Source organism: Bidens hawaiensis, unplaced genomic scaffold, assembly GCF_021521415.1.
Source record: "Bidens hawaiensis isolate Kalapana, Puna unplaced genomic scaffold, B.hawaiensis_p1.1 tig00052221_1, whole genome shotgun sequence".
NCBI lineage: Eukaryota > Viridiplantae > Streptophyta > Magnoliopsida > Asterales > Asteraceae > Bidens > Bidens hawaiensis.
Window position 1 is genome coordinate 52,828 of NW_027499375.1, and position 12,587 is coordinate 65,414.

At 38.4% G+C, this 12,587-nt stretch overlaps 2 protein-coding genes across 2 annotated transcripts; both read right to left on the reverse strand.

The window, feature by feature from the left end:
- Positions 1-2,713: 2,713 nt before the first annotated feature.
- On the reverse strand, positions 2,714-4,407 carry LOC143599457 (eukaryotic translation initiation factor 4B3-like). Its single transcript, XM_077077410.1, has 2 exons — positions 3,127-4,407; positions 2,714-3,034 (listed from the first exon to the last, which is right to left on the reverse strand). Exons 1-2 carry the CDS (start codon positions 4,349-4,351, stop codon positions 2,958-2,960), a joined length of 1,302 nt encoding a protein of 433 aa, XP_076933525.1. The 5' UTR covers positions 4,352-4,407; the 3' UTR covers positions 2,714-2,957.
- A 3,617-nt stretch (positions 4,408-8,024) lies between these two features.
- On the reverse strand, positions 8,025-8,775 carry LOC143599461 (peptidyl-prolyl cis-trans isomerase-like). Its single transcript, XM_077077412.1, has one exon. The coding sequence runs from the start codon at positions 8,701-8,703 to the stop codon at positions 8,185-8,187; it is 519 nt and encodes a 172-aa protein (XP_076933527.1). The 5' UTR covers positions 8,704-8,775; the 3' UTR covers positions 8,025-8,184.
- Positions 8,776-12,587: the final 3,812 nt, after the last annotated feature.

Below are 12,587 nucleotides of genomic sequence, written 5' to 3' on the forward strand. Positions count from 1 at the left end.
CCACAGGCTCCAACCCATAATTAGCGAGCGCATCTACAATACGCGCAACAGAAATGTTAAAACCAAATTTGGTATTCTAAGGGCCTAAACACAAATACAAGGGCTTACCAGGCGCATCGCTGTCAAAGCAAAATTCTAAGTCGACAGGGATGAACATATCATCGAAGCGATCAGGGAAAGCAACTTCCCCAGCGTTCAGGCGACAGAGCCACCTTCTGTATGCTCGTCATAGGCGGCGTGGATGTATTCCTTGCTTTCTGCATAAAACAAGACAAGTGATATCAACAAAACGAATTATACTCGCGCAAAATTAATGCAATGAACAAACAACCCACCTAAGCCATCAACATGGATGACAGGCTCAGTCTCGCTGTCAGTCCACCTCTTGCTCATACCAACCCCCACCAACGCTTCCTCGCAAATATTCTTGGCAGGGGATGGTTCAGCAGTTAATTTTTTAACCCATGTGTCCGTTGGGTTCTTAAGGACATTGTCATCCGCGGGCGCAGAAGTGATCGCGCGCACAGTCATGTGGATTGGAATAACACCAGCTTTGACGTAGAAAAACTTCTCAATCCAGTCATGAAGGCTCTTAAAAGTGACAGTAGAGCATTTAACCTTCTGACTGCGCGGAGTAAACGAAAACCAAGAATCTTGAACCTTTGGTTTATAGAAATATTGAAAGCGGCGAGGAGTAGGCTCTTCGCGCTGAGCTTTGCACATAAACTCAAAATGAGTCATGCGCACCAACCCAAAAGGGTGAACTTGGGATATGTGAATCCCATAAAATTGAAGGAGCGCACCTATAAACCTTGTCATCGGAAGACGAAGGTTACAGTGAGTAAGAAAATGAGAATATAGAGAGATATAGCCGGCAGGAGGATCCGCAGCCGTCTGCCCGGCTGCCGGGAGCAGACAACCATACTCAGGGAGAAAACCCTGAGAAGCAATGAGACTATCAAGCTCAGGCTGTTTCAACTTGCAGGGGATCTCGTCCCATCTTTTCGCCATTTTATTCTTTCCCCCCTCCTCAGACGGAGCCTCGGCAACCCGAGTACCCTTGCCGGTTTTCTTCAAAGTAGACATAACCACTGATTTTATACGGCCTTTACTAGGGGAAATTGTGGTGTCTGGGTTATCAGACATACAATTGCGAATCGAACAATATGGTTACTTTAAGCACGGAATTCAGGGACGAAGACGAAAGCTCTTAATCGGAATGTAAATGATAGGCAAAAGCTCTGAAAATGACAGTGGAGATGAAGAAAAAACCGTTCAAAAGGTTTAGTTTTATAGGCCCAGGGGAGAGAAAGAGGAACAAGTAATAATCAGATCTACGCTCACGCGCCCCCACTCGCAGGCGTAGGCCAACATAAGCGCGACACGTGTTCCTGACACTGCATGAGGAGACGTGAAAGGCCACTGTAGCACCTCGAGCACACGAAAGGTCTGACACATAACGTCTCTATCTCTGATGCATGTCAACACCAACCAACCACGTTTCGCGCAACGCGCGTACAAGAAAAGACAAAGAAAAAACAAGCCTATTGAAAAAGCAAACTAGTAAGTCTAATATCTATCTTACCTCGCTCGCGCGAGACAAGACACACATTAGACTGGGGAGGCTTGAAGAGGTATGCACCCGCCTTAACATCGAGCAGGGCGGGTCAACCCACAAGATATACACAAGAGGCTTGAAATCAGGATGTCATGAAGACACAAAGCCAAAACCTATGCGCAAGCGCATGAAACATCTGCGCGTGGCGCATATCACATATGCGCAAGCGCATGAAACATCTGTGAGAATAAAGAGAAGACCTTGCGCATCCCCGGGATAGGCGCATAAAGGCCGCGCGTAAGCGACATACAACAAATGAGACAATAGTCTAATCCAAATCAGGATAAGGACAACCATGATTGTACTCATCAGGCAACCTTCCAGAAGGTATCTTTTAAGGAATAAAGAATGTGCTGATATTGACAGCTGCCAATGAAGGGTGGACAACTCAGCAAAGCCCATGTGCCACCACGTGATGGCACATGGGTCAGGTGAAATACCTTGGTCAGAGAATAATCAATGAAAAAGCAACAGGTGGCCTAAGTACACGTGGCGCGAAGCAATAGGAAGAGGCCAAAAAGGCCCTAATGGGGTCTGAGCCCAATTATTGGAAACCCTAATACCATAAATACCACACCACCTCCACAGTTGGAGGCAAGGGCAGAAAAATATACTCTAAATCCTTTACTCATTTTTACATCTTGATTATCTTCTTCTACAATACCTGATTCTCACACCGGAGGGTTATCCTAAAGAGGACCCCTCTGTCCCTTTCTGAGGGGTAAGCTCACGGTGCTGTTCGTTTTGTAGGTAGAAGAACTCGTATCTCGGAAAACCATCGGTGATATAGCATACTCGTACCCGAGGAACGTTGATCGTATACAAGTAAGTCGATACACGCTTCTTCAAATCACAGAACACAGTACCGGTAACTGTCGTGTCCGCACGAGCTCCATCAATGGCAATGGCCACCACCAACACAAGAATTGTCACCACCCAATCTATCAGCATTCTCAAAATACATATTCATACACAAACTACCATCACAGTTAATATAGACTACCACATCTCACAATGGTGAGTGTGGTGATCCAACTGCCCCCAATATTTAAAATGACTAAAACTAATCTATACATTCATAATCTTTTTGTGTGGACCCAAAAAATTTATAATCTTTGTAGACAGTAAATATGAACAATACATATTACACATCTTGGATATATAAGCTCTTAATAATATAAAGTTGCATACACTCACTTAAAACCAAAACAAGAACAAAACTGAGACGATAACATAACGACGATAAATGAACATAATTATGCATTTAACCCTACAAAAATCAGTCTACTTATCAAAACTTGCAATAGTACCAACAAGAACACAAAACGTCGCCGCTTCATCACTTCTGTGCATCTTTTTCAGCTTCAGCTTCAGCCGCAACTTCTTCTATATGTCCATTTTCATTGTTCTCAACACCACACATCAAACATATACAACCGCATTATAAATATACTCATGGTAAAATTATTAATTAAGATCATAATGTAAAGTTGAATCAAAACAAAACCTTGTAGACTGAACATTAACATCAGTTTGATCCTTTCTCCAACTCTTTTCACTTGAATCTTCAACCGATCTTGCCTTACCGTTACCTCTTTTAAACCGATCACCCGAACCCAACTCTTTCAATTTCATCGCCTCAAGCTTCTCATCAATCTCCTTCCAATCCTCGCCCTTCTGTTTCAACACCTCTTCTCGGGGCCTAGCATCCCCAAATGGGCTCGACCCCTTTCCCGCCTTCACCGTTTCAACTTCACCCACCGGCAACTTCCTAGGCTGCAAATTAAGCTTCGGTCTGCTGCCAGTGCCGCCACCACCACTGCCCAATTCGTCCCTCTTTCTTCCCCAGCTATCCGCTTCCGACGAATCATTACCGAACCGCCTTTCTCTTAAACTATCAAACGCACTCCCACTCCCACCACCGCCGCCGCCGCCGAATCGTCGGCTCTCGGTTTCTTTCTTCTTCCCCCAATTATCAGCACTATCCGCGTCGCCACTCGACTCAAACCCCATTCTCCTCTCCCTCTCAAACTCTCCATATTTCCGACCCTCAGACGGTCGAAAACTCTTATTCAACGCCCAGCTATCCGAATCATCCGCACGAGAATGCGACCCCTCAAAAAACCCACCGCCATCACCCGAACCCCTCTCCCGCCTCTCGAACCCCCCTCCAACACCCGATTTCTTCGCGGCACCCCAATCGTCAATTTCATCGGCCCGCGAAGGCCCCAACGACTCCCTACTAGATCTCCTACCCTCATCATCACCACCATTACCCCTCCCGGATCCCCACCTCGAATTCGACGACTCGTTTCTATCGCCATAAGATCTAAACCCACCTCCTAACCTAGTACGCTCAAGCTCCTCAGCGGTCCGTTGCCTTGGACCGGTGGGGAGCATGAGCATAACCTCGGCCGTTAAACCCTGTTGGATAACGGGTTTAACGGCCGAGTAACTCTGGTTCGTCGAATAATTATTATTATTATTATTATTATTATTATTATTATTATTATTATTATTATTCGACGAACCAGATACAAATTCACCCCACGACAATGTCTGACCTTTCTTCTTTTTGGTTTTGGTGGCTGCAGCAGTCATGAGGTCCGGGAAATCGGACATCTCCGCCGGACGAGTTGTTGTTTCGGACTGTTTGAGTCCGTCTTCGTGTTGTTCGGAATCTAAGGCCCATGCGCCAGGTTTGGACCACGCGCTGGTAACAGTTGCCGCCATGGTGGTTGTCTTGTTGATGTTGTTCAGAGAGAAAAATAGGTTTTGTTTTCAGGAGTAGGAGTAGGAGTAGGAGTAGGAGTTTGAGTTTGAGTTTGAGTTTGAGTTTGAGTTTGAGTTTGAGTTTGTGTTTGCGTGAGATCGAAGTGTTGAGATATTGATGGGGTTATAATATTAGATGGACGGTGGAGATGTGGTTTAGTTTAACAAGCCTTGTGCGATTCTAATCCTTTTTTGGGACAAATCGGTGTTCGTGTTTGACTAAAACACTTTTACTTTCTATATAACTAAATGTGTCCATAAACGAACTAAATTGAACCAAAACAAGGTCTTGTTCGTATTTATTTGTAAACAAATGGTTCATTAATATCTAACTAAATGAAAATTTGTGTTCGTGTTCTGCAAACGAAGGAGTACAAACAATGTTTTGGTTAATTTGGTTAATCAAAAATCATCAATACCAATATTTTGACAAAGCCACCAAATTTGTGTTAGTGTTTTTTTAAATTAATATTTATATTTTGATTTAACATATAAATTAATAACATAACTCATATATAGTTTTGTTTAATAGTTTGTGATGTTGCTTAAATTTAAATGACAACATTAAAAAAGTGTTAAAAACTTTTAATGAGCAAACATCAACGAACACATTATCAAACATTCACGAACACAAATATGGTAATCGAATGAAATTTTTTGTTCATGTTTGATCATTTATTAAACGAACTTTCAGGAAAACAATTCGCTGAACAATTGGTTTGTATACAAACTATTAAAGTAATTAAAGTAAACAAACTTTTGTTTACCTTTTCTATAATTTGATTAGTTTAAATGCATATCATATGTATTTTGCTTGTAGTAGAAAGAATAGAAAGAATGTTTTATGATTTGAAAAGATATATTTATGCCAAAGTTTCTTATTTACCATGAAACGCCATCTAAAAAGCCTTAGCCAAAACGCTTCCATAAAGCCTGGAGAGGGGGGCGGTGTTCCTAGGATTGATGACCCCATAACGCCTTCATAAATCCTCCAGTACGCATGGTCTTATGATTCTATGAGAATATTAAGTAATCTGATTTAAATTGATGTTTTACATACTTAAGTTAACCTGGGCTTAGTGGGCAATTCAAGGCCCGCAGCCACCCTAAATACTATTTTGTCCTCAACATTAGCCCGTTATTCGCTTATCCGATATTCCGATGTGACTTATGTTATTTAATGACTAGGCATTTGGCAATACTTGTGTTAACATGATAAAATTGCTCATAGGTCATTTTACATCTTAAGGATTGATTATCATCTCTTAACTCGAGAAAGTTTCCTTGTTTGGAAACTTTGGTGTTTACTTATGGGTTGTTTGGTAGTCTTTTAATAATTTTATTAAAAGACTACTTTTACGTAAGTCAGCATAAGTCTGTTTGAGTCACCAGAAAAAATACCATTGAATCGGTTAGCAAACCTCTAACTCAATAAACTTCAAAATGATGTTGAATTAAATTTTTGCCCCTTTATCCATTCACGAGTTTTCCTAAATCTCAATCTGCCACTCACGCACTACATCCTCGATCCACCATCACCTCTTCCATCGCCAATCACCATCGCATCAACATGCTCTGCATTGACCGACTTAGAGTCTTTTAACCATTCAAGTCTCTTATTGGCTCACAACTGACTGATACAAAGGTTGCCAAACATCTCCTTAGACTAAGACTTGACAAAATACCAGTCCATAGTACTTATACATTAAATAAACTTAGTCAATGATGAGCTGAATTCGGTACGATCAAACCAAACCCCTAAGTGTATGTTAGATGATTTAGTTATTGATTTGAGATAATCCAACCATAGTTTATTTGCTAATTTGAGATTTGATTCGTTTAAACGATTCATAGATTTTGTTAATTGATTGGCTTAACCTTTTGTGTTCATGTATCAATAATATATTTCTTTTTTGGAACGGCAAATTTCTTTTTAATCTTTGTCATTTGTAGAAGTCGAGCCTAAGACATTCCAAACTCAGATGTTTTTGAAGATTTTGACTCCGTCAATGAGCCACAACCCAATTGATTGCACCAAGAATAAGTTCTCTCTAATAATTAGGCTTGTGTCTCTTTACGCTAGCTCCTTTTTTTCTTTTTTCATGAACAAGCATGAGCTCTTTATCATAAAGTTAATTCACACTTTTCATTTATGGAGAAATGCATCTAAACAAGTTGGTCCTAATGAAGTAATTTGGAGTAGCTTTTCAGTTAATGATAATTGTATTCAAATAAATTGGTCCTAATAGTAATGAGGTCATTTGAAGGTTGTTTTCTTTTTTTGGGGTCTTTCACATGATAATGAAATCACCTTTTTTTTCTCTCTTTATAAGAATAAGAAAAGGCACAAGGTTCTAATGCATGCCTGCTATCTCTAGTTACCAAGGTTTTAGTGGGATGTTTGTTGAATATGGTTAAATTAAAATTTTAAAACGACTAACCCACACATCTTGAATCCTTACCAATTCAGAAGCGATGCCTTTTTTCCTAAGACCTTGATACTATTTGACAAAATCCACAGTAATTAAAACTGAACATTTTCTGTACTCCATCTAACTCTATTAACTTATGATCAATATATATTGTAGTCAATGTAAATAATTCGGTGTGGCTTGTGTCTTAACAACGTATCAAACAAAAAATTTAAGAGGGTTTATAAAAATGGGTGTTGTGGTAGCGGCATGGAGCGCCAACCTCTACATCACAAGTTAAACCCTCGCCATACTACAAGACAATAATTACCAGTTTCCTCTCTCTATTATCTTGATGGTGCCCTAAGGACTCAAAAAGAGGGTTAAGGGGTTCAATCCCATTAACAACCAATCACTTTATTTTAAAACAAGAATCTAGTTAAACCTTGTTAACACACAAGGTGCTTGTTAAAAGGTTAATTAGTTAAAACAGAACTAAGTGATAGTGACATGACACCACAACTAGCCCTTGCTAGTAAACCAACACACGCAGCCTAATAACGAATACCCAAATAAAATTAAGAAACTACAGCTCTATTCAAGCGTCGTTTGCCTACACTACTATTTAACTACGTTGACATCATCGCCACGTAGGAACGGGGCTTCGAAGCTCTTCTATGGGCGCCATTGGGGTGCCGAGGGCGCGAAACACCGTCAAAGCTGCAAAAGGCAAGGGCGCAGAAAAGAGGGGCGGTTACCCCCTTTCTATGGGCTGCAAGCCCAAAGGCGCCCTAATCCTGCCTCTTTCTACGCCCATAGCGTTAATAGTAAGGTTTAAAAATCACTTTCAAAGTCTAACCTGCTTTTAAACAATTTCTGGTTGAATATATCATGTAATTTCTACCACCACTATAAACTTTGAACTTTCAATGACTTGGTGACAATCCGACAATACGTTACTTTCATATATCAACTACTAAAAAATCCCTAAAGAATAATATTTAGGCCATTAACAATTTGTCAAACGTGAAAGTTTTTTTAATCAGCTGAGAAATCAAGACAATAATACCCATAAACAAATAAATAAATTATAGAGAACTGATCTATCACAAAAAAGTTGGATATCATGTGTATAATAAAATGACTCACTGTATCATAAGTCATATCATCAAAACAAGCACAGCAATTATATAATAACCAGATCTATAAAAACAATATGCCAATATTAAAAACTGATTTATTTATCCCAAACATCCATCAACAATCAAGTCAACGAAAAACCACCACCACCACCACACACAGTAATTAAAACCCTAACACAACCACACAATTAAAACTCAACACACAAAACAAAAAACACAGTTATTAAACCACCATCAAGATCTAAAGCTGACCACAGTCAGCAATCACCACCTGCTTAGAGCAACTCCCACTACCAGATCCAACCTTCTCAATCGCCTTCACAACCTCATAACCCTCAACCACCTTCCCAAACACCACATGCTTCCCATCCAACCACTCAGTCTTACCCGTACAGATAAAAAACTGAGATCCATTAGTATTCGGCCCAGCGTTCGCCATCGACAGGATACCAGGTCCAGTATGCTTCTTAATAAAGTTCTCGTCAGCAAACTTGTTGCCGTAGATCGACTCGCCGCCGGTGCCGTTGCCACGTGTGAAGTCACCGCCCTGGCACATGAAGCCTGGGATGACACGGTGGAACGATGAGCCTTTGAAGTGCAACGGCTTGCCGGAGGTTCCTTTGCCTTTCTCGCCGGTGCAGAGTGCTCGGAAGTTCTCGGCGGTGCGTGGAGTGGTGTCGGCGAAAAGCTCCATCACGATCCGGCCGGCTGGTGCGCCGCCGACGGTCATGTCGAAGAAGACCTTAGGGTTTGATGCCATTGAAGAATTGAGTATTCCTAGAATGGTTTTGTGATGGTGAAATTGAAGAGGGTTAGGGTTTTGGGATTAGAGGTGATGATCTTATATAGGGAGGTTGGATGAGTGGTTAGATGATCTCGGCCGTTGATTTTGGACACGTGGAGTGAGATTAGGTGTGGTGTTGAACTAGGGTTGGGTTTTGGTTAACTGTGGTTTGTTTTGGCTCACGGACGAATCACGTGGCATATGCTTCCTAGATATTCCCTGCTCAACGGCTATAAATTTAATTTAAAGAAGTTAAATATATAGAAGTTGAATTTCTATGGTAGTGTATTGAGCTATATTCGAGAATGATTTTTGACACGTTACGTTATGTTAATAGAGGGACGGTTTTAATTTTATGATGAAATGGTTTGTAGCCTAAAATCGTTTCAAGAGTAATAAATATTATCTATTATTCTATTTTGAGATTCAACCTGTCGACAAATACATGCCCCCCCCCCCAAATCGCCCGGGTGGAAGGGGGTGTTCATGGCCAAGTTGGAGCGATTTTCACTCCATTGCCCTTAGTCTAAGTTAGATTGGTAAAAAAAAATGTTGTGTATGTTTTCACAGATCAGTTATTCTATATAGTCTTTTAAATATGGAATATGTATAAAGATATAATAAATTATAAAATAAAATATAACATAATATCAAGCACTATATAACACGTTGCTGATTAATACAACACAATGTTAATGAAAAAAGACACATTGACGAAAATAAACAAAAACACAATGATAAATAAAAAGACAAATATATGAACAAAAGTTTTAAATTATACAAGTTATAAATCAAAAAGTGATAACATAAAATCTGATATGGTACAGTTCAGCGAGATGATTCCAATACTACTAAGTTGACTTTAGTCGAAGTCTGTTTGATATCCTTTCTACGACTTCATGTTTTTAGAATGCTATGTATTTAAACCCAACCCCATGTTTTCACTTAGTTATTAAATTTATATATGGTTAATATTTTATAAAATATACGAGGATTAAAACTGTTTTTTATCAAAGATATATATATATATATAGGGGAAGGTTAACGTACAAATGAAATTAACGTGCTAAACGTGAGAATCAAGTAGAGTAATTATGTATACAAGTAGAGTAATTATCATGGAGTAATTATATAATTACTCCATGATAATTACTCTACTTGTATACATAATTACTCTACTTGATTCTCACGTTTAGCACGTTAATTTCATTTGTATTTGATCCAAACCCTATATATATATATACACACACACTAGTTTTTATCCCCCGTATTACGGGGGTTGTTTTATATTATTGTTCTAATATTTATTTTATTTTTGAATTTATATTTTTTTATTGTATGAAAATTAATAATATACTTATGGTTTGATGATAAATTGTTTCACAAATAAATGAGATGTTATAACCCGATTTAAAGCTATATGGTTTTTATGAGACCGAAGACCCGTTTATCTCTTTTACTATAAAATTGGTTTTTTAATTATAAATAATATTTATGAAAGTTAATAATATACTTAAGGTTTGATAAGACCCAAGACCCGTTTACTTTTTTTACTATAAAATTGGTTTTTTAATTTAAGTAATATATATATCTTTTTAAAAATAAATAAGATATTAAATTTTAGTATGTCCTATTTTATAGGATTTTTATATCAATAATTTGGTGAGCATAATTTTTAATTTAATTAGATGTTATAACCCGTTTAAGGAATATCTGGGTTTGGTAAGACCCATACTCATTAATTCGGGTCAAATGCATGAGAAGCCTTCATTTAAAAATCAAGCAAATCTTGTGACTCCAAAAAAAGGGGGAGTGACTACATCACGACACGTAGGATTTTACATTGATATAATTTTCATCAAACATTATATGACACGAACAAAAATATTCACGGTCAAGGTTGCAAAAGAAAGACTTGAAAAGCCAAACTAAGATACTTATAATGGGACGGATGAAGTAATTAATTATACTAATTACTAATTAGTATGAGAGGTAATAAACCGTGTTTTGTTTAAATTAAATCATTAACGTTTTCATAAGGTAAAGTGAAAAGTTTTATTAAACTATAGACAAACAAAGATAACAGATTTTAGTACGTTTTCAGCTTAGTATAAGTGGGATAGTAGGCTATTTGAAAAGAGCAGTAGGATTTTCTATTTTTTTATATATTCTGAAATACTAATTTGTCATATTAAATTATGTGTTGTGTAAACCTATTAAGAAGGCTCCGTTTTGAGGTGTTACAAGTTGTTATTAGAGCGGGAGTTTAAGAGAATTAGGTTACAATAGCACACTAACTTAGGTTCAAATGTGTTGGGTGTTGATAAAGGGGGGAAATGGTAAACACAATGTTCTTAATTGTGTAGTTCATAGAGATGCATATTTACGACATTATGTGACAGTTATGGGTTAAGATTTAAACACTTAATCAATCGTTGTAAGGATTGTATGTGTGTGTATACTAACAGGGAATCGGTACCGGTACCTATCCCGAAATCGGTACCGAATCGGTACTATGGTTTTAAGTTTCGGGATCGGTACCGGTACCGGTACGGTACGGTACCGGTATTTCCCGATTTTTTACCCTCGGTACCGATACTATCCCGGTACCGTCCCGGTACCGGTACCGGTACCAAGAATTTCCAATTTTCGGGATCGGGAAAATCGGGATCGGTACCGGTACCATCCCATGCTCATCCCTAGATGCATGGGCTTGGATTGAATGATCATCCGGGGAATTTTCGGTTTCATTCATGAATAAGGTAATGCTAATACGTTTGGCCCAAATAATCTATTTGTAATGGGTTGAGACAAGTGTGCAACAAAAAAAATAAACATCTTTGTTTGGAAAGCATCAATGGATTGAATCTCGGCTTGGGAAGTGCTCGCATTTTGAATCATACCTGTTGAATCCGTCAACAGTCAAATTTATGAAGGCGTTGAAAATGAAAACCATTTACTAACCTCTTGTTAGTTCACTGATCGGATTTGACATCTTGTTAGTTCATGATGCAAAATTCCTTCCATTTTCGCCTTCTCGGTCCACGACTTACTCACAATTAGCAAATCAGCCACACCATGTAGAGAAAAGAAGAAGATTCTACAAGAAGATAATAGTTGCATGTTAGTGCATTTGGAAGTCAAGAAACAAATAAATATTTGAATGCAGAGTCACAACATAGCCCAAGGTGACTAAAGACATCAAATCTTTGGCATCTTGTTAGTTCATTATGCAAAATTTCTTTCCATTTTCGCCTTCTCGGCCTGCGACATACTCATAAGTCACAAATTAGCCCCGTTATGCAGGATAAAGAAGATCCTACAAGGAATTATAATGATGGCATGTTGGTGCATTTGGAAGTGAAAAAACAAATAAATATATGAACGAAGATTCATAACGGAGCCTAATGTGATTGAAGACGTTAAGCCTTTGACGTTTCTTTGGATAAAGAATAGTTCCTCGTTTAAAAAGTTAAAATGGATTAATTATTGTAATTTCTCCTTTTTTTAAGTTGTTGTGTTTTCTGGACTCTAGCATTGAGCTAGTTTGGTCGTCTTTTTAGTGAAAGTTTGAGAAATTTTGTTTTCTCTAAAAGATAAATAATAATCTTTAAGTTGGTTTGAAATTTTGAGCCACTTTTGAGAATATATGATTAGTTGGTATCGAGCTCATAACCCTAACATCACCATGCGCCAAAAGTAGGATCCTTCGACCTTTCAAGGAAAAATGAATATTATATTCTTTCCAATAATATTTCTAATAACATGTTATGGGGGTATTTAAGGGAGGAGAAAAGGTGACGTGTGTGCCAGAACTTAACTTCCGCTACACCAGCCCTGATCATTTAGGTCGGGCGTTA

Coding starts and splice junctions, on each gene's coding strand:
- LOC143599457 (XM_077077410.1), bottom strand. CDS start 4,351: ATGGCGGCAACTGTTACCAGCGCGTGGTCCAAACCTGGCGCATGGGCC. Junction 3,035..3,126: donor TGTTAATGTTCAGTCTACAA/GGTTTTGTTTTG, acceptor GTTTGATGTGTG/GTGTTGAGAACAATGAAAAT.
- LOC143599461 (XM_077077412.1), bottom strand. CDS start 8,703: ATGGCATCAAACCCTAAGGTCTTCTTCGACATGACCGTCGGCGGCGCA.